At 34.1% G+C, this 23,481-nt stretch overlaps 1 protein-coding gene across 1 annotated transcript; it reads left to right on the plus strand.

Moving 5' to 3' along the window:
• Positions 1 to 21,236: 21,236 nt before the first annotated feature.
• LOC107637614 (uncharacterized) lies at positions 21,237 to 22,873 on the plus strand. Its single transcript, XM_088483353.1, has 4 exons — positions 21,237 to 21,539; positions 22,437 to 22,524; positions 22,689 to 22,756; positions 22,850 to 22,873. Exons 1-4 carry the CDS (start codon positions 21,237 to 21,239, stop codon positions 22,871 to 22,873), a joined length of 483 nt encoding a protein of 160 aa, XP_088339479.1.
• The last annotated feature ends 608 nt before the right edge of the window (positions 22,874 to 23,481 follow it).

Raw genomic sequence — 23,481 nt, forward strand, 5'->3', positions numbered from 1 at the left:
GCCAATGGTTCAGTCTAGTGATGATTTTTCTGACTTTGATATTACTCCTTCTATGCCTATGGTGGAAGCTGGTAGAGTTGAAGTTCAAAATAATGAGCATGATACAAGTGCAGGTGAAGATGGAACAGTTGATCCGATACTTGATGAAGTTGGTGATGATGATCAAGATGAAGAACCAGCTTTGGAAATTCCTGCAAATGCACTCAGAAGGTCTACAAGAGAGAGGAAGTCTTCGTCAAAGTATTCTCCACATGAGTTTGTTTTGTTGACTGATGGGGGAGAACCTGAATGCTTTGGAGAGGCTGTTGAAGATGAAAGCAAAGCTCAATGGCTCGAAGTTATGCAAGAAGAAATGAAGTCCTTACTTGAGAATGATACCTATGATTTGTTGAAGCTACCGAAGGGTATGCGAGTTTTGAAGAACAAATGGGTATTAAGAATCAAGAATGAAGAACACAATTCTAAGCCTCGATATAAGGCTAGATTGGTTGTTAGAGGTTTTAGCCAGAGAAAAGGTGTTGATTATGAGGAGATCTTTTCTCATGTTGTGAGGATGTCATCCATTCATGCTGTGCTTGGATTAGCAGCGTCTCTTGATTTGGAGATTGAGCAAATGGATGTGAAAACAGCTTTTCTTCATGGTAATTTAGACAAGGAGATCTACATGGAGCAACCGGAGGGCTTTGTTGTTAAAGGAAAGGAAGATTTTGTGTGCAAGCTTAAGAAGAGTCTTTATGGGTTGAAGCAAGCTCCAAGACAGTGGTACAAGAAATTTGAATCTGTTATAGAGGAGCATGGTTACCGTAAGACAACTTCAGATCATTGTGTATTTGTGCAAAATTTTCCTGATGATGATTTTATCATTCTTTTACTTTATGTGGATGATATTTTGATTGTGGGCAAGAATGCTTTGAGGATTAATGAGTTGAAGAAACAGTTGAGCAAGTTCTTTGCTATGAAGGACTTGGGTTCTGCCAAACAGATTTTGGACATGACTATTACTCGTTATAGATATTCCAAGAAGCTTTATTTGTCACAGGAGAAGTACATAAAGAAGGTGCTTCAAAGGTTTGGTATGAATGATGCCAAATGTGTTACTAGTTCTTTTGCTCCTCATTTTAAGTTGAGCACCAAGCAGTGTCCAACCACTGATGAGGAGAAACAAGCAATGGATGAAATTCCTTATGCCTAAGCTGTTGGAAGCTTGATGTATGCTATGGTGTGTACTAGACCAGACATTGCTCATGTGGTTGGTACTGTGAGTCATTTTCTCTCTAATCCACGTAAAAAACATTGGAATGCTATTAAATGGATTATGAGATATCTCAAAGGTACAACTAACTTAAGTTTGAGTTTTGGTGGTGAGAAACCTTTGCTAGTTGGCTTTACTGATGCAGACATGGCAGGAGATATTGATTCTCGAAAGTCTACTTCAGGTTATTTGGTCAAGTTTGCAGGGGGAGCTATTTCATGGCAGTCAAGGCTACAGAAGTGTGTTACACTTTCTACCACAGAGGCAGAGTATATTGCAGCAACTGAAGCATGTAAAGAGTTATTGTGGATGAAGAAGTTTCTTGCAGCACTTGGTTTCAAGCAAGACTGTTATGTGTTGTTGTGTGATAGCCAAAGTGCTATTCATCTTGCCAAAAATTCTACTTTTCATGCAAGATCTAAACATATTGATGTTAGGTATCACTGGATACGGGATATGTTAGATTCCAAGTTGTTGAAACTTGAGAAAGTTCACACCAATGACAATGGTGCTGATATGATGACAAAAGCATTGTCAAGAGAAAAGTTTGAAACATGTTTGATCGCCGGAATGGCGAGAGCCTCTACCTAGTTGAGAAGGGGGAGATTTGTTGGGTTTTTTCTCTCCTGTGTGAGGCCCAAGCCCAACATTTTGAGGGTGTCTCTTTGCATCCATTGTGCTATAACCTTATTCAGATTTTTGTGGTCAATTTGAGAAAAAGAGAGTAGCCACCAAAAGAGAGAGAAGAGGGAAAAATAGAATTCCTGTTTTTTGTAAAGTAGCAAATTTCAAATGACAGTTCTCATTTGTTCACTGTTGGATCGACTTAAAATTTGAACTGCGTGTTCCTCTCATCTTGTTCTTCATTCTGGTTGGTGGAGATGTTGATTAGAGGTTTTCAGTAGGAGAAATTGGTTTCGCAAGAGAGAAATTAGGTTTCCCGTTTTTACACAGAGCAGCAATCTTTGAACGGTAGTTTCTCATTCTTTCACCGTTGGATCGATGGGAAATTTGAACTGTAAATTATTCACATTTTTTTCTTCATTCTGGACGGTGGAGATTTTAATTGGAGGTCTATAGAGGGAGAAATTAGCTTCGACAGCAGCTCTGTTTTTTTGGTATATTTCATCTTCTTGCTTTTCATTTGTAAGCTTTGGTAATTTGATGTTTTAGCTGGTTATATGCACGTTTTTGTGCTTTGTTTGAGACTTTCTTGTACCTCATTTGATTATAGTGGAACTATTTCATTGGTCTGGACGACCCGTGGGTTTTACCTCTCACATTGAGGGATTTTCTACGTTAAAATCTCGGTGTATTCTTGTTATTGCTTTACTTGCTATATCTGCTTGTTATAGTTACTGCTATATTGTGTTGTGAGTGTTTCTATATTATTTTTGTGTTGGACATTTGTGTTGTTTCCGCTGTTAGGCTCTTTCAATAACTATTTTTTTTCTATTATATTACTGAGTATTGCACATTTTTATTTAATTTATGCTGCAAATAGTGATATTTTATTTTACTTAATACCTAATAAATTAGAGAGAGTATAAGAATTTGATGTCTAATTCTTTCTTTTTATTTTACCTATTACTATAATCCAAAACAACCTGTGAAGTTACTCCTTGAAGTTATATAGAAATCTTTGTGGTAGTTATTGAACCACTTTCCTTCTTACCTCTATATAAACCTATTAACAATCCTACCATAGTTAAATAATATTACGCCATAACCTCTATCAAAATTGTTATCTTCTCTTCAATCTTGTGATACATTCCAAACTTTCATCCAATGAATTACATTAGTTCTTTTTGGCAGCACCTTCTTATACTCTTCTCTCCCCCCCCCCCTATTCGAAAGCATCAAATGCATGCAGCCTCCTCTCTCCAACAATGCCTCCTTTGAGCAACTGCCTCACTAGTCTTTGTCTGAGTTTTTGTACTGTGTATCTTACACGATGAATAAACGTGTGTAAATATCTTTCTTAAAAAGTATTCGATATTTTTTATTTAATTTATGCTCCAACTTATAAATAATACCTAAATAAATTTAGATTCTATTTTTTGTATTCTCTTCGACATGCTTGAACTGAAATAATTCAATTGTATGATTAGCAACCTTAATTTCTGTTATAATAACTATTTGCTCCTATTATAATACTATTCCGCGCAACATAATTGTCGACACTGCCTCATCTTTGTGTCTGCTCTAATTTCTTTTTGAAAAAGTATTGAGAGACAATGACATTAGTGTACAATGTGTACAATGAATTAAAAAAAATTAAAATTAAATATTAGATTCCTAATTAATTATTTAATTTTAAAATTTAAAATTTGAAAATTTAGGATTAGCATTTAAACTCATTCACACTACATATGGTTATTCCTAATCTCACCATAACCTCCAATACAAATCCAAAACTTACCATCATCTTCTCCGGTCCTCACCTCGCGCCGCTCTCGCCAGCCATATTGACACTGCCACTGCCTCCCGCCGACACCGCCTCCACCTCCGCCGGTCAACCCGCGCCTCGCCCTCTGACGTTCAGCCTAATACTGCTGCCGTTGTTTTCGCGCCACTCTTCCCCTACGGCATTGCTGCGGTGTTGCACAACTCTCTCGTGGAGTTGTTGATGTTGACCGCGCGAGCATCAAGAACATATCCCACTAAGAAGTTGATATGGGCAATGTTTCCAAAAATAGATACTTGTTTTGATTGCAAAATTGCCAAGCACACCACACCATCTGCAATCTCTACGAAAGTATTGATTTGGCGTAGCACCATATGAGCCCCCTTAAAATTTGCAGTAATATTCGATAATTCACTCTCCCCTCAACAATGTAACAAAGGCTTAATTGTTTGGTAGGGTCAGTCGTCCTGGGAAGGCTTATGGCTTATTCCAAAGCTGAAGTCAATTGAAGAACTCTCTCTTGTGGTAGGAATGTGAGCACGGTGCCGAAATCAATGACGATATTCCTCTCTTGACGTCTTTGATCCTCTCAACCATTTAATATTAATTCAATAGCCAGATGGTTATTTTAGATAATTTGTGGAGTGTTTTTTATTTTTGATATGTATTTGGGCCAAATTCAAAGCTATTGTATACATGGTCAAGATTTTTCATTGTTTTCCTAGCGAAGTTTTTTTCTTTTATTCTCTTTGACATGGTTGAATTAAAATAGTCTCATTGTATGATTGGCAATTTTAATTTCTATCCTAATAACTATTTTCTCCTACTATAATACTAAGTGTTGAATTTTTTTATTTAATTTATGCTATCATTTTATTTTATATAATACCTAATAAATTTAGACTCTCATTTTCTTTTCTTTTCAACATGATTAAATTAAAATAATTTCATTGTATGATTGACAATTTTAATTTTTATCATAATAAATATTTTTACCTATTATAACTACCTTGCTGATAAGAGTATAACAGCTAGTAATATAAAAAAAAAAAGGGAATAATGGTCTATAACCGCTTTTTTTTTCTTGGTAGTGCTATGCTATATAAGATGTTTTCACCAATGTAAAGTCAATTGAATACATTTTCACATTGAATACAATTTTCTTCTCTGTGATCTCATCAATCTTATTCTCTCTTTACTAATCTCATATAGTATCAAGAGTTTTGGTGAGGATCCATGGCAAATCAACTAGTCATAGTCTCAAACCGTCTCACCACCACAAAAGTCCTCTCTGTTTATACCGGTCATAGACAAACCTGACAAAATTTCGTTCAAAACCTAGGAGCAGCTTGCTCTTTACTCCATTGGAGTTAGCTGCCTGGAAGATCATCTTCAGAAGAAATTTTTTTTTTTTTCCAAAATTCTCCACTGATATTGAGAAACAAGCTGGAACTAAATCTGAAAAATACAAAGAATGGAAACAAAAGGACCACTCTCTCATGATATGGTTGCTTACATCCATAGATGATTATTCCTTAAAGAATCATATTCTTGATTGTACATTTACATGTATCGGGTATGGGAATGCATTCAACAGCATTTTTCGAACCTCTAAGGTTCAGATTAAGCAAATAAAGGCACAATTAAAATCCATAAAGAAAAAAGATTTGTTTGCTACAAATTATCTTAACAAGATTCAAAAGATAGTTCATTTTCTAGCTTTTCTTGGTCATGTTTTTTCTGTTGATGATCATATTAAAGCAAATATCTAACAGATTAAATGAGGAATATGCACCTTTTTTTTATAGTGATGTCTAAATCTGAATCAATTAGTCTGGTAGAAGCTGAATCCTTGTAGCTAGGTCATGAAGCCATGGTTGAAAAATTTCGAAAACATAAAATTGGGATCATTCAATTCAATTTTACTCAATATGGTAGAGGAGGTAATTGTGATTTTGTACAAAGGAGAGAAAAAGAGCTGGCAGAGGTGATAAGAAAATAAAAAGATAGATAAGGGGTTTTTTCTACTAGACCTCTAAGATACCTGTTCTTAGCAACCTAGGTCACCGGAAGGGATTCGCTACTAGACCTTCAAAGAATCTGTCCTTGACAACCTAGATCAGAGGGACGAAAACTGAAAGAAACAACCACGGAGATCACCTTAGTGTTGGATCCTCCAATCTTCCTCATGCAACAAGTGAAGCAAATCACTCACCTCACTTCTCACACAATAAAAAGTGCTTAAAAGCAACTGAAATTTATTCATCAAAGTTATGTAAATTGTCTCACCAAAGGTGTTTAAATAGGCACCTAATAACTAACTAAAAGATAAGATAACTAATTTAAATCAGATTTGATCTTATTGGATTAGATCAGATTTGATTTAATTTTAAAATCCTAAAGATATGATAACTAATTTAAATCAGATTTGATCTTATTAGATTATATCAGATTTGATTTAAATTTAAAATTCCTAAAAATACTACTAAGCAAATCAGGAGTAATTCAAATCTTTCAACAAACTCTAACAACAAAACAAACTAACATAAATGCCTAAAAATTCGAAAATTAATAATAAATTATACCTCTCATTGAATTTGAAAAGCATTATTGGGTTTCTTGCTGTCCTGACTTAGCCCAATGGGCTTTATGAGTTGTCGCCCTTTCAGCACCACTGTTTTTGAGACGGACTCTTGGTCTTTTTGATGTCCAAGACTGGCATCGTACAATTCTTCTAGTATTCAGATCCTTGAATATGACAAGATTACCATTCCGTCTCTTAGCTCTAAGATGACGAAAATGCCCTCCTGACCACGTATCATTCTCTCCCTCTTCAAAAAGATTCGTCCTCAAATCTTGCATGAGATGCTCTTCGTCCCTCCAAGGAATCCAAACCCAATCTCCAAGTTTAAATACCATGGTTTGATGACTTTTCTCTACCCACTGAATTGTGGCTATGTCCTTCATGTGTAGGGGTGGCAACACTACCCGAACCCGCGGGTACCCACCCCGCCCCTACCCGCTCGGGGCGGGTAACCGGGGCGGGTTTTAACGGGGCGGGGCGGGGTCGGGTTTAGGTTAAACCCGCCCCGGTATATATAATATATATATAAATATATATATTTTTAATATATAATATATGTTACATATATAAAATAATTAGTAAAATGATTAATAATATTATATCATATATAAATTTTTACTTTAATTTATGTTATGTATGTAAATGGTGGTTATATAATTTTTAAAATTTTATTTTATTTGTTGAATTTAATAATTATAGAGGCGGGTAGGGGCGGGCAGGTATCCGCAGGGGCGGGTTAGGGTTTTACATTTTACTACCCGCGGGTAGGGCGGGGCGGGTTTCATGCGGGTTTTTTGTAGGGCGGGGCGGGGTCGGGTAGAGCAAAAACCCGCCCCTACCCGCCCCGTTGCCACCCCTATTCATGTGTGCCAGTTCAATCTTTTCAACCATACGTTCACCATCTTGTCCAAAGTGTACAATTTGTCTTCCTTTCTTTTCATCCATATTAATGCTTTCATAATTGATCAGTGAATCTACAAAGCCTGTAAAAGTTGATATAAAAACACTAGGAATTTCATGGTTAGATGTATGAGAAACTAAGGATTCCGTGAAATTCAATGATACTAATGCACTGTTGTCTAAGCTAGAACTTTCTAGATCTCTCTCACAAGTGTGTTTATTACTTTCAGTTTCTTTGTCACTCATTGACTCTTCTCTTTCACTATTCTCATCTTTTCTCTCAAAACTCTCGCTTTCAAACAAACATGGATTCTTTTCACTCAAACACTCACTCTCTTTTTCAATTTTTTTTCTCTCATATTTTTCAAATTGCTCATATCCCAAGGACTCAGTTGAGAAATTCTGCACGTTTGAATCTTCCAAGAATACATCACCATCTACAGCATACTCAACAGATTTTTCCATCTCTGGCTTTGAAGAAGAATGAAAGATAGCTGTAGAAGAAATTCTCTTGTTATGGCGATCTCTCATTTGTTGCACATGCTCCCAGCCAATGGCCAATTTGACCAAATCCTCAATGGTTGCGTAACGGTAACGTTGGACTGTATCTACAAGTTCTTCACGTAATCCAAACAAAAATTGTTCCATAAGAACCTCAGGACTCCTTTTAATATTAGCTTTGCCCATTAAATATAAAAATTACGTGTGGTACTCCATTACTGATTGTGAACCTTGTTGCAACTTACAAAATCTTTCAAAAAATTCATTGTGGTATGATGATGGCACAACTCGATTCCTCATGTGGTATGATGATGGCACAAACTGCCTCCTCATGATTTTCTTCATCTTCTCCCAGCTGCAAATTGGGCTCTTTCCGTACCGTCTTTTAGATCTTCCTAATTCAGTCCACCATATACGGGCAGCATCAAAAAAATTGGCTTGTACCAGTTGAACCTTCTTTTCCTCTGAAAGGATGCAATTTGCAAAAATTGATTCTACCTTCCTTTCCTATCTAAAATACGCTTCCGGATCATTCCTCCCTTTGAATGCAGGGATTTGCAACTGAGAACCCTTTTTCGCATATGAGCTTCCTTCATCATCACTATCGTAATACGCAAACATTTTTTTTGCGACTCTTTTTTTTTTGGGAACTCTAAGGTGAATTAAAGAAAAAAACAAAGAGATTAAACAAGACCCATGGAACGTGTAGATAAATAAGAATTTACCTACGACCTGTAACTGATACCAGATGATAAGAAAATAAAAAGATAGAGAAGGGATTTTTCCTACTAGACCTCTAAGATACCTGTCTTAGCAACCTAGGTCACTGGAAGGGATTCCCTACTAGACCTTCAAAGAACCTGTCCTTGACAACCTAGATCAGAGGGACGAAAACTGAAAGAAACCACCACCCAGATCACCTTAGTGTTGGATCCTCCAATCTTCCTCATGCAACAAGTGAAGCAAATCACTCACCTCACTTCTCACACAATAAAAAGTGCTTAAAAGCAACTGAAATTTATTCATCAAAGTTATGTAAATTGTCTCACAAAAGGTGTTTAAATAGGCACCTAATAACTAACTAAAAGATAAGATAACTAATTTAAATTAGATTTGATCTTATTGGATTAGATCAGATTTGATTTAAATTTAAAATCCCTAAAAATACTACTAAACAAATCAGGAGTAATTCAAATCTTTCAACAAACTCTAACAACAAAACAAACTAACATAAATGCCTAAAATTTCGAAAATTAATAATAAATTATGCCTCTCATTGAATTTGAAAAGCATTATTGGGATTCTTGCTGTCCTGACTTAGCCCAATGGGCTTTATGAGTTGTCGCCCTTTCAGCACCATTGTTTTTGAGACGAACTCTTGGTCTTTTTGATGTCCAAGACTGGCATGGTACAATTCTTCTAGTATTCAGATCCTTGAATATGACAAGATTACCATTCCGTCTCTTAGCTCTAAGATGACGAAAATGCCCTCCTGACCACGTATCAAGAGGGTAGTAGATTTGGTCAGAATCAATCTATGCACCAACAATACCAAGTGTGTGGGAAATTTGGACATTCCGCATTCTCATGTTTTTATCGTTTTGACCAATCTTTTCAACCACAACCTATTTCTTCCATACCTTCTCAAAAATCAATCATCTCTGCCAGCACCGCCTCCTCCTTCTTTTCATAATCCAAGGGCATATGTAGCTACTGTTGGGAAACTCAACAAAGGTTCAAATAAGAACCTGTCTAACAGCGGAAGCACCAAAAATAATTTTTCCACAACCTGTGCAATTAAATAGGCAATACCAAAGATACTCCAATCAGCAAATACAATGGCAGAAATTAAATAATCAGACACCAGAATTTTTCCAAAAGAGGGACAAAAAACTCATGGGACCTAGTCCAGTAAAATCTTCCACTATCAAAATAACGGGTACACAGTCAGTCTTCCTAGTGACACTAGGGCATCTCAACAATCAACAAAATACATCATCAAAACTGATGGAATTAACATAAACCTCCACAAAGTGGATATCTCAAATCAGGCAAAAGAGAAGACAATACAACTAGCAAGTTATATCCTAATGTTCATCTCTAAACCAGGAATAACATACTAAAATTTCATAAGAAATTGAGCAAATTTACCAAATCAATCGGATCAAGATAGCTTGCCCTTTTCCCCCAAACTTTCTCTTCTCCCTCGATGCCATTTTTCTTTTCATTCAAAGAATGAAGCTTCATGCTTCCTCTCTCTCTCTCTCTCTCTCTCTCTTTCTCGTGGCTTAAAGCCACTTTATTTATTTTTTTAAAATTGTGGGCCCCACTTAGTTGGGGATCCACCAACAAATCTCCCTCTCACCAACTCAGGTGGGGATAGGCTGCTCCACCAAGCCCGCCTTCTCTTTGCAGGAATCAAACTTCACTGCATGTAAACTCTTAGTCATCATATCTGAACCATTATCATCAGTATGGATCTTCTCAAGTGCATATGACTTTATCTCAAGCGCTTGACGTATCCAATGATACCTCACCTCTATGTGCTTTGATCTGGAATGAAACGTCAGATTCTTGCTGAGATGGATAGTACTTTGACTGTCACAAAATAGCACAAACTTCTCTTGATTGATGCATAACTCTTGTAGAAATTTCTTCATCCACAAGAGTTTCTTAGAGGCTTCAACAACAGCAATGTATTCTGCCTCTGTAGTAGACAAAGCAACACATTTCTGAAGTCGAGATTGCTACGACACAGCTCCCCCTGCAAAAGTCATCATATAACCAGAAGTAAACTTTCTTGAATCAAGATCCCAGCCATATCCGCATCTGTGTAACCATCCAACACAGGTTGGCCACTCCCAAAGCATAAACAAACTCTAGAAGTACCATTAAGGTATCTGAGAATCCACTTTACTGCTTGCCAGTGTTTCTTGCCAGGATTAGAGAGAAACCGGCTAACAACTCTAACGGCATGAGCAATATCCGGTTTGGTGCAAACCATAGCATACATCAAACTGCCAACTGCAGATGCATATGGAATCTTCTTCATTTCTGCTTTCTCTTTCTCACTTGTAGGACATTGCCGCGAACTCAGCTTGAAATGACTAATGGGTGGAGTACTAACAGGTTTGGAATTACTCATACTAAATCTCTTGAAAACCTTCTCAATGTACTTCTACTGCGACAACCACAGTTTTTCATTTTTCCTGTCACAAGTGATACTCATGCCAAGGATTTTCTTTGTAGGACCCAAATTCTTCATAGCAAAGGATCTGTTCAAGTCTTTCTTAAGACTTTCAATCTTCTTAGTGTCATGACCAACAATTAACATGTCATCAACATAAAGCAAGAGAATTATAAAATCACCATCAGAGAATTTCTTAACATATACACAATGATCAGAAAAAGTTTTACTATACCCATGACCTTCCATGAAGGAATCAAACTTCGTGTACCACTGCCTTGGTGCTTGCTTCAGCCCATATAAGCTCTTCTTCAACTTGCATACAAGGTGCTCGTTTCCTTTAACCTCGAAACCTTCAGGTTGCTCCATATAAATTTCTTTATCTATGTCACCGTGAAGGAATGCAGTCTTCACATCAAGCTGCTCAACCTCTAAATTCAAGCTAGCCGCCAACCCAAGCACAACTTGAATAGAGGACATCTTCACAACTGGAGAGAAAATCTCCTCAAAATCAATACCTTTCTTTTGCTCAAAGCCTTTCACAACCAATCGATCTTTGTACCTTGGCCGTGAGAAATTTTCATCCACTTTCAATTTGAACACCCATTTATTTTTGAATGCTCTCTTACCCTTCGGCAACTTCACAAATTCAAAAGTATGATTCTCATGCAAGGATTTCATTTTTTCTGGCATGGCCTTTAACCAATCTTCCTTATGCTCCTCAGACATAGCTTCCTGGTAGCTCTCTGCCTCCCCAGTCTCAATGTTCATCACATACTCATGAGGAGAGTATTTTTTAGAAGGATGTTATAGTTCTCTTTTTCCTTGATTTAACAGCATTTAGTAAAATGTCACAATAGATCTTCTATAGTAATATTATGAGAAATATTACAATAGACCTTTTTTGGTAACACATAAAGAAATATTACAATAGATATATTTTGTAACACTTAAAAAAATGTTATGATAGATATTTTATGTAACATTTAGAAAAATATTACCATAGATATTTTTTTGTAACACTTAGAAAAATATTACAAAAGATCTTTAGTAACATTTTTTTAGTTATATTATACTATTTTTTATTTTATATTATACACAATATAAATATAGTAAAATTAATTACTACAACATGAAATATTTCATTAAATTCACAAATTCACAAAATGAAATTTTTATAGCCTCTTTCATTAATCAATAATTATTGTACAAGTTTGTTTCGTGATGCAAATAAAATAAGAAAAGAAAAAAAATACTTATAACACTTAAACTCTATGAACATTCCATATAAAAAAGAAAAAGAAAAGTGATACATAGTACATAAAAAACTTGGTCCTTATACTAATCCTAGAAAAATGTATTTATCAACATGTCTTGGTTCACTCCTCATTCAATATCAACATACAAATCACAAAATAAAACAATGAAAAAAATTAATAAAAACTTGAAGACTCGACAAGAACAGAACTTGCTTCCCTCTATGCAGATCCATTTTCATGTGCAGAGCTTTATGTGACATAGAAGATGTTGAGTCACTGACTTTATGTGACAATCTCAGACGTGGATAGGAAATTGGTGACCAGTTGTTAAGCAACGCCTGAAAATAATTTGAGAAACAATCATAAACTGCAAGAGCAAAAATCAGAAACAAATCACATCCTAGACTTTAAATTATTCTTCTATTTTTTAAATAAAAAACTTCTAAATTATTTCTAAGAGATTTTCTGTTGTATAATGCACACTATAATACTCCATAGACTATATATGCAACTAAACTATTTCACTTCATCTTCCCCTATAAATAGAGCATAAAAGAAAGAGTGTGTTTGCTCATTTGGTTATTGCATCTTTGTGAGTAGTCACAAGTTGTTCGAATGCTGTCCTGGCTGTTAGAATATCATCATAACTACCTGACTGAGTAATTTTTCCTCCCTCCATCACCTGGAATATGTTTTGTGACATTTGACATGAATTAGTCTTTAATGTGTAATGGAATATAACACCAAAATTGTATCAAGTGGTCAAGAGAAAGCTAAAGAGTTTAACAAAAATGCTACATCTTGACCCAAAACATTTAAATGAATAGCCTATGCTTTGTTTCAAATTTATATCATTCACTTAAGTCAAACTTAACCAATGTGAGATTAAATGACTCACGCTTGAAATCTCAACAAAATTGAGATACTTTACCAGGATTTTATCAACTTCTAAGAGAAACTCCACTTGATGAGTCACTAGAATAACTTTTTTTCCCTGAGAGATGTCATGACACATTCCTGTAATTTCATAAATGTAAAAAACATTAGTTTATTTCAAATATATTAGGGCTATAGTTTTGTTGTGATTGAGAATCCAAAGTGAAATCTTTCTTACATTGAATAAATGAGCAGCAGTGTGCGCATCAACTGCACTGAAAGGATCATAAAAAAGATAAATGTCAACATCATTGTACACTGCTCTAGCTAGTTGAATCCTTTGTTTTTGTCCTCCACTCATGCTGATCCTTCTCTGACTGATTTCTATCAGATTTCCATGGCTGAAATCATTGATGTCCTTATCCAAGGCCAGGCCTTAATGGTATTCTGATATCTTTTCTTGTTCATTGGCTTGCCAAAGAGTATGTTATCTCTAACGGTCCCACTTTGGATCCAAGAAATTTGAGAAACATATGCTATGGTGCCATATACATTAATCTGTTTTGCATTATTATGAAATGCCATTTAAGTATAAGAAAAATGTGTAAGATACTAAAATGATAAGGTAAATAATCAAAATAGTTGGGTACACTGATCCCTGATCCCAAGTAAAGTTTCCACCTTCAATTTCTACAGCATTGTTGTCACCATCTGAACTTTGCTTGACACTCCTTACAATTTCATTACTGCCTAACTCTTCAGCAAGCAAAAAGGTATTGAGCCGATCGAAAGATACCATAACTTGGATAAGAACAGAGAGAGCCTCAGGGATCATCCTAACTGGTTCTGACATGATCCTCAATGTTGCAAGAACTGTGAAAATTGTCCCTGCATGCAATGGAGCACTATGGAACAGAACACATCCTAGGAAGACAACAACAGAAACAATTGTAGGAGCTATCCAATAAAGAATTGAGCCATAACACTTCATGATCTATGTCTTAGATAACCATATAAATTCTTTCGCGCGAAGCAACTCAACCAAGCTCTTGAATTTTTCCTCCTATGATTATAACTTGATGATCTTCATGCTGTTAAGTATCTCTGAAGTTGATCTTAAGCACTCATCTTGTGCTAACAAGAAACTGAGACTTTTGTATCACCTTTGCAAATGGTATATTGAGTAGTCCACAAATTATGAAAGGAATTAGGCCAGGCAGAGCACCAAGACCTATTTTGATCAGAATATGCATTATATTGATCAGAATCTCTGACTGTAAAATCATGATAGTAATATTGTACTATACTTTGATCTTAAATCTTAAGGTGAAATAGACTCTTTTAAATTGTACTATGTCTAAGTTCTTCTAAGATATATAGTAACAAAGTTTTTTGAGACATTTCTTCATATAATGATACTAAACTTGCTTTTAAATTTAATTTTTGGCTATGCTCCTAACATAAAGGCTATAAATGCCTATTGAAAATTGGTATAATTCTCATCACTAGACATGTAGTCTTTGATGAATCTATTTTTTCCTATTTTGGATGTTTATGTCACTACAAGAAATATTAGCTATAGCGACTAATTTTTAGCGGCAATAGCTTAATGGCTACTGTTTGTTTTATTTAAGTTATATTTTTATGGCAATTATATATTTACCACTAAAACTATATATTATAATGAAAATTATTATTATTGCCACTAAAAAATATATGAAAAAAACTTTTAGTTAAAAGCTTTTAGTGGCAATAGTGTTATGGCTAGTAGTATTCTTACTAAAATAATATTTTCATAACAATTGACCAATTAACTGATAGAAGGAGAGTGCGTGAAACAGAGATAGAAGAGAGCGCTCACCCCCGAAACTCTAAAAGGGTGTGTGTGGTTCAAAGATTAAATTTTATTACTAGGAATGTTATTCCTAGGAATATAATACCTAGGAATAAGATTACTTGGAATAGAAGATACCTATGTTTGTTTATAAAATTTAATGTCTTGGAATGTTATGTAATAATCCTAGGAATAAATAAATTTTTGTTTGGTTGAGTTTAAATTTCTTAGTCATATTATGTAATATGTCAAAATTACCCTTACTCATTCAAATTAAATTATTAATGACTAAAAATTAAATATAAAGCTAATTAAATATTATTTTTTACATTGTTTTTTTTTAATTTACAAAATATCTCTAATAATAAATTTACTAAAATACCCCTAATAATAAATATGTTTAGCTAAAATTATTATTGATTCTAATTTTTTTTAGAATTTACTAAAATACCCCTAATATCAAATACCTTTAGCTAAATTGTTTATTGATTCTAATTTTTTTAAATTTACTAAAATACCCTTAATATTAAATATGTTCAAATAAAATTATTATTGATTCTATTTTTTTAAATTTACTTAAATACCTCCAATATCAAATATGTTTAACTAAAATTATTATTGATTCTATTTTTTTTAAATTTATCAAAATACCCCCAATATCAAATATCTTTACTTAAATTATTATTGATTCTAAATTTCACTTAATAATATGTTTAATTAAAATTATTACTTTTTTTACATTTTGAATTTACAAAAATACTTCTAATAAAAAATTTACTAAAATACCCTTAATAAAAATATGTTTAATTAAAATTATTATCGATTCTAATCTTTTCAAATTTACTAAAATACCCCTAATAACAAATATATTTAATTAAAATTAACATTATCACAATTAAATTCACTAAAGAAACATTACTATTATCCAAATGAAAGTTACAAAGAAGTCTCAAAAGTAAAAAATTACTTGCACTAATAAGCATACATGCACAACTCTTATACAAGAACACAAACACATAAACAAAATGAAATCAATGTTACGACAGACAACCTTACACATAGAAAAATTATTACAATTATCGAGCGTGATGTCTTCTCCTCCATTGGTTCCACATTTCTTGTGCAAGTTGATCTCTCCATCTACCCCAAGCATCACTCGTTTCAATATGGTGGATCGTCTCACCATCTACTCCAAGTATATTTTGATCTTCTGTCTCATCAATAGGATCCACAACCATCACTCTTCTAATATGATTATGCAAAAGGCAACAAGCAGTTATAATTCTTCCTTGAGTCTTAATAGGATAAAATGATCTTCCCCTTAAAATTCCCCATCTTGCTTTCAATACTCCAAATGCCCTTTCAATGACATTCCTAGCTTGTGAGTGTTTCATATTAAAAAACTCTTGAGCTGTACTGGGTTGATTATGTGGATTAAACTCACTCAAATGATATTTTTGTCCTCTATAAGGTGTCAAAAATCCTTCACAATTCATATATCCAGCATCACATAAGTAATAATGACCTAGTGTGACATACACAATTGAACAAAATTAATGAAAGATCAAATGGTTACTTTAATAACATATTAAAGTCTCAATAAAATACCTTGGGGAACACTAAACCCATTGCGAAATAGTGCATCTCGCAATACCCTAGAATCCGCAGCTGAACCCTCCCAACCCGCCAGTACGTAGATAAATTGCATATCGGGAGCAACCACTCCAAGCACATTGGTTGTTATGTCACCTTTTCTGTTTCGATATCTAGGCTTATCAGCCTCAAGGACATTGACTTTGATATGAGTACCATCTAAGGCTCCTAGGCAATCCTAAAATCCAAAACAAAGATCAATTAACTCAATTCTAAAGAACACCAACCATATGAGATTTAACAACATTAGCAAAATAAATTACCTTAAACCATTTCCATCGTTCATCCATTTTATCCTGGCTAAATGGTTGAGGTTTCTTCAGTAAGAGATTATGACATCTCAAAATAGCAAGCAATACATCATTAAACCGCCTACTAATTGTTTCTTCAGATCTCACAAATTGTCTCTTTATTACTCTAATTTTGATGTCATGTGCTATAATATGTAAAAACATGGCAACCATTTCTTCCACACCCATATTCCTACTTGGTTCTAACCTTCCAACCCTTTTAAGCATGTTACACAATGCATGAAAGGCACATCTATCCATTCTTGTGTTTTCTATACATGCTAGATCACTAAAATAAATAATCCTATCAACACTAACATCTCTTATTACTTGCCTACTATAACTATCATTCCATTTTCTTTTCTTTTTTTTCAATTGCAATATAATCAAAACATAGCAAATTATCAACAACTTAATCATAAGGTCATTCATTAATTCGAAATGTAAAATCAAGCAGGCAATAACTTTCATCTTCTGTTTGGAATCCATTCTGCAAAAAAAATCAAGCAGGGCCAGTTTAGGAATATAAATAACTTTTCTTTTCTTTTCTTTCTGGTAGCAATGTCAATGCAGTAGGAAACAACAAGAAAAGACAAGTTTAGGAATATATATATAATATAAGAATATGATATATATAAATATTTTTTATTTCAAAGTTTAATTTTGTCCAAACAGATGGTGCACACAAGCTACATAAGAAAACCATGCTCAATCTATGTGAGTAATGAAGAAGTACCAGCAACTCCTGTAGTAAGACACAAAAAGATAAATATCTTACTTTTTATATTGATTCAAAAAAGAGAACCCGGTCTTAACCATGCTTTATACAAATTAGAGAACTTCAATTCTAATCCAAAACACAAGCAGCCAGAGGCACTGGTATACTACTAATACTAGTCTAATGAACCCACTCAAATAATAACCATAACCTCATTGAACTCCCATGTCATCATAAGCCTAGCATTTTTGTATACTCGTATAAAGTTCACATACATATTAATAAAGTTCACACAAGAAAATATGTTCTGCCTAAGAAGTAACTACAACAGTAACTATTTGAATTTGTGCAATGAAGACATTGAGAATAAACTGAAACATCAGAACAATGCATTTTTGAATATTTTAAATTTAGCATGTTTAATCCAATAAAAAAGGAAAAACTTTTATATTAAATTTCCAGAAATACCCAAAAAGAATTGTAAGTTAAAAGCTTAAGTTGAGGTCTATTGAATTTATAATTTAGTATACGAGTATGAGGTAATTTAAAAATAAAGGAAATGAATTTTGATTAAAATTCATAATATATATCAAGAAAGATAATGTTAACAATTTTTTAACAATTCAATATTGAAACATGAGCAATGAAGTAAAAAACAGAACCCTACTTTCTTAACGATTAGTGACTCCTACACATCAAAAAGCATACACATTATGCCATATAGCTATAAGCTAAGCTATAGGGAAACAATCGCAATAATAACAATCCATGTGCTAAATGCCATGGTATTCAGAAAAAGTAAAGCTGTTTTATCAATTTTTATAAACTTGAAGCAAGGAATCACACAAGTATGAAAAGAACAGTAAGTAAAGGCCAATCACAGAATCACTGCAATCCCATTTTCATCATCTTGAAGCAAGGAATCACACAACTATGAGATATATTGCAACAAACCAACCCTCACTTGAATGGCATTTGTTCGTTCCCATCGTAAATAGTAAAAACTAGTCATAAAATTAGTAATGAGTTTTATCCAAATTTTCACAGAAATATTTTTCAGTGGATTGAAAACCAGATCGCGAATTCAAGATAGACAGATAAGTTTCTCTCAATCCATTTTTATATTTGTAGTGTGAATTTTATAATTACTTTTTCTATTTTCTATCAACAACAGGACAGTGGCACTCAACATCAATGAGAATGCTGTTCAGCTAATACAGTAAAGTGTTACTATCTAGTATCTAATACAATTGGTATAGGAAACTACAATTTGATATCAGGAAGTTCTCAATTGAAGCATATTTTATTGCTTGTTTGGTTTTATGGTATCAATCATAAACTCCCATTTAGAGTAGGTGACATGATTCTTAAACTAATTTTGTTTTGATTAATTTTAATCAAACATTTGCATCTAAACCCCTGCTTGAGAAGTGTAAAGAGGCCATAAAATGTAGCTCTATTTTGGAAAACTAGTTTTATAGTAAGTTTCAAATGCATGATACTTATTAACCAAAATCAATTGCAAGTTTCTTAACATAAAATCTAATACAAAACAAGCTTTTGCTCCAGCTCATGTTCACAAAATCAATTCCAAACAAAACAATATTTTACAAAAGAAACTACAAAGATATACTATATAACATGCAATATGGCCTTCATGTCAAGTTGTCAACACTAAGTTAAAAGAGGTTTTTGAGAAGAAGCCTACCTCAGAACCCTCAAATTTGATATACTTCACTTGATTTAATTGTTTGAGAAGTAGAAAAGCATGAAGTCCTGTTTGTGTGTCCTTCTCACATTTTCACAGAGTGATATCAGCAAAAGCATTATGAGCAGACAGTGGATCTACCAGTGTAATACACTGTGATATAAAACCATAAGCACAGTATCTGAATCTTTTCAAATGTGAAGCAAAAACATAGATCAGACAGCTACTTGGCTTATAAGATGCAGATTCAGCTTCTTGTTTCATGAAAAAACTAAAGAATACCACAACCAATAACCTTTTACACCATGATTTTACTACCAATCTCTCCGTTAAGATGGAACTTTTCCTTTTAAGTGGAACCTCAGATTTAAACTATGAATCTGTTTGTTCTTTAGTTCACTTTAAAAAAGAGAAAGAGAAAGCTTGACATAAAACTCCAACCAATCTAAAATTCTCACATATCAAATCATCAAAGCAAAACTGAAAAGAGAGAAAAAGAAGGAAACATCAACATACCAAAAAGAAAAAAATGCTCAATTAGAAGCAGCAACAGCTATAAGTTCTTGTTGAAAGATGGTATTGGTGCGAATTGTGAAAACAAAAAAACTTCTGTTCATAGGAAAGAAATGTTAATACGAAATAAAAGAAGTGAAAGATGGTATTGGTGCGAATTATGGTTTATATTAAATCTATGGCTTGACTTGAGTAGTGAGTCATTTATATGATGATGCAATAACAATGACTTGGAACCAACTAAACTAAAATGCAAACTCTGACTCAAATTAAGGAAGAGTACTTATTAGAGATACAAATTGCAAATTGGACAGTCAAGTCAAAATTTAATGAGATAGTTATATTACATTGATGATTCATCATTTCATTTCACTCATAATTATGTTTACTTGTTGAAGCTCTCATGATATCAAGAGCAGGATTAATAATTCTTTTGCCTAATAAAAAATCTTCTTTTGCTTCACAACTGGAAATCAAATGCATACAACACAAGTCCAAAGAAATCCCTCAATCAAGCATGGTCCAAAAAAATAACAACCATAGTAGCAAACTCTCAAACACAACATTGGAGAAAATCTCCATCATGCAACTCAATGCACATACTCCTGACAAAAACATAACTAATATTTATAAAAAAAAAACTTGTTTCACATAACAAAATATCACAGCCAGTAGAATCATATAACTTATTCACAAAAAATTGATGTTTTTTTTTCTAAAAATCCTTTCAAACATGAATCATTATCATAAAAACAGGAATGAGTATACAGAAAGAAGTATTAGACCTAATCAAAGCAAGATATTAATCACTATTAAATACTATAATCAATGAGCTCAGAACTGAAACTGAAATCACATTCCAATTCCAAACAAATTAAGTTAATAATATTTCAAACCTAGAACAAACCTGTTCTTGAAAAAGATGAACAGGAACAGGAAGATGCGAGGAGGGAGAGAGGCGAGGGAGACAACACGAATACGAAGCACAACTCGAGCAGACGCAGAGGCAAGAGACGCGCGAGCAACCGAGCTCAGACGGAGGAGAGAGGCCACGCACAACCACACAACGCAGAGGATCTGAACAGAGTCGCGATGATGGCGGCGAAAACGCAGTGGCGGTGAACCGAGATGAGCTGTGATGACGAACACAAACGAGAACGATTTCCTTCTAGAATAAGAAGCGTGGTGGCCATGCAAATCCAAATCGGCGGCGAGGCGGTGCCGACGCCGGTGGAACCTCCGTGAATTTGAAGAAAAGCCTCGTTAGGGATTGGTTTTCATGGAGGAGGGGCTCTCTACTAGGGTTTCATTTTGTTTGAAATGAATTGGAAAAAATCTGAAAAGAAGGGTTGGAGTGAAATTAACAAGGGTATTTTGGTCTTTTTACTTTGTTATACACATTTCCTTCCCATTGGAATCAAAGATAACCAGGGGGGAGATGGGAATTAAATCAGTGGGATTTTGATTCCAAGGAATAAAACTTGCCTGGGAATATATTTTAAAACTTTGAAACAAACATGGGAATAAGATATTCCCATCTAAACATTCCTGGGAATGCTTTCGTCGGTATCGCCACTGCATTCCAAAGGCTTCTGGAATCGAGTAAAGGCTCCTCTTCTGCCTCTGAGATCGAGAGTAAGCGCCTTTTTCGTCAACATATCTCCTCCACGAATGACTCCTTGGACTTCATTTTCATCTGATCTGCCTCAGATCCGCCTTGCTGTCATCGTTTGTTCGTCTCAGATCTACGTTGCCAAGGTCTTCCAGCCACCGTTGCTGCTCTTGTCGCAACACCACACCTCTGCCGCTTGTACCGCCGCCGTTCTTACGCGTAGACGCACAAGATTATTGCTGCTGGTAGGTCTTCTTCCTTTATTTTTTCGATTTTGGTTTGAATATTTAGAAGCATGTGATTCTCTCTGTGTTATTACTTTTGTCCTGTTTGCTTGCTTTGTTTATGCTTAGTTTTCTAATTTTTTGAGTTTATGTTGCTTGCTTCGTTTGAATTTGCTTTCTGATTTTGCATGTTGCTTGTTAGGTTCATTTTAGCTTCATAGTTATATAAGTAATCATTGTTTCATACTAGTATATAAGCCTTGTACTCAATTATTTCACATCATCAATGATTCCAATCCTCATCTATTCTCTTAATTGTAATATTTCAATACTTCACTGTTGTTGAAATTCTCTGCTCTTCTAGTTCATGTTTCTATGAATGTAATGTGCTTATATCAGAAAGGAAAATATTTATCTGAGACGTTTGAGACGTCAAATCTGCTAAATCAATATGCTTACTACTTCTAGTATTAACCCTTAGACTTTCTGCTTGATTGATAGTAAAGATGTAGCGTGAAGGGATTGTGAGGAAGGAATGTTTTTGTATAATGAAGGTGTTTGATGAAATGCCTCAAAGGAATATGAGTTCTTTGAATTTTATAGTTTTCTCCTTGTTTATGTTTACTAGGTTTAATTTTTGGAAAATGGAACTTTGTAAATGAGGCAGGTTCAATTGATGAATTAAATTTAATAGCATTTAAAAATTCTCTCAAATTTTAAAATTTTTTATTTATCCAAACACATTTATAGTGATCAGTTCATAAGGAACCATTGCTACACTTGAACCCAGATGCCATTTTTAGGGAAAATCATGGCTACTATTTCTTTCATTAATGTTTTTTGTCCATCACTAACATAATTTATGGTTTTTTTCCCTTATAAATGTGCTTACTAATATCATAAATGTGCATACTAAAGCATTTGGCCAACAACTTTCTGATTGGACATGGCGGATTTTCTGACCTCTACCCACAGTGCCAAGTGGATCTTCACTCCTCGACAGTTGGTACTTGTTTCTTTTTATCATTTCTATTCATCTATGTTTCTTTTCCGGCTGTAAGGACTTCTTTGAAAAAGAAACCATAAATCATGACTCATGAGGCATAGTCCTTTATGTTCTTGTGAATTTTTGTATTGAGTACTGTGGTGATCAACAATCTTCAATTTCAGGTCCCCATGATGTTAAAATTAGAATCAAAGCTATTGGTATTTGTGGAAGTGATGTTCATTACGATAAGGTAAGAGCCTGAAAGTTCTTATTATCACTAATTATTAGTACTCTAGCGTTTGCTTAATTCTGTTCTTTGAACACTACTAAACTTTGTTGCTAGACTATGAGAAACCTATGGTACTAGGGCATGAATGTGCTGTAATCATTCAAGAACTTGGCACTCAAGTTCAATCTCTTGCAGTAGGGGACATGGTAGCCTTAGAGCCTGGAATCAGTTGCCAAACATACCCATATATGAGAAGATATTCATAAATCAAAGTTATTTTTTGGATACAAATTTGATACATGAGAAGATTTGTAATTAAAAGAAGCAACACAGTCGAAGTTGGAGGCAGTAAGAAAAATAGAAGGCAATAAAGAGGCAGCAAAAATGAAAAGAAAGTCAAAGTTGCAATAAAATATAATGAGTGAGTGAAAGACACGTGGATCAAAAAAATATGAAGAAAGTTGGTATCTCAAAGGTTAAGGCTCTTACCAAGTCTACATAGAAATCAAATTTAATGCAGAGATGAGAATGAGTAATGATGACAAAAGCCACCGCGCTTTTGCATATTATATATATTGCTCAATCAATATAACAGTGCAAAATAGATTACAAAAAATAAATAAATAGAGGAATAAAAACTATAAGAACTTGGCACTCAAGTTCAATCTATTGAATGTTCCATTATGTTTTCAGGTGGTGCATGATCCGTGAGCATCTATTCTGTTTTTTTCTAGTGAATTTGTACT

The sequence above is a fragment of the Arachis ipaensis genome, chromosome B4 (genome assembly GCF_059453495.1).
Source record: "Arachis ipaensis isolate K30076 ecotype BB chromosome B4, ASM5945349v1, whole genome shotgun sequence".
Classification (NCBI taxonomy): Eukaryota; Viridiplantae; Streptophyta; class Magnoliopsida; order Fabales; family Fabaceae; genus Arachis; species Arachis ipaensis.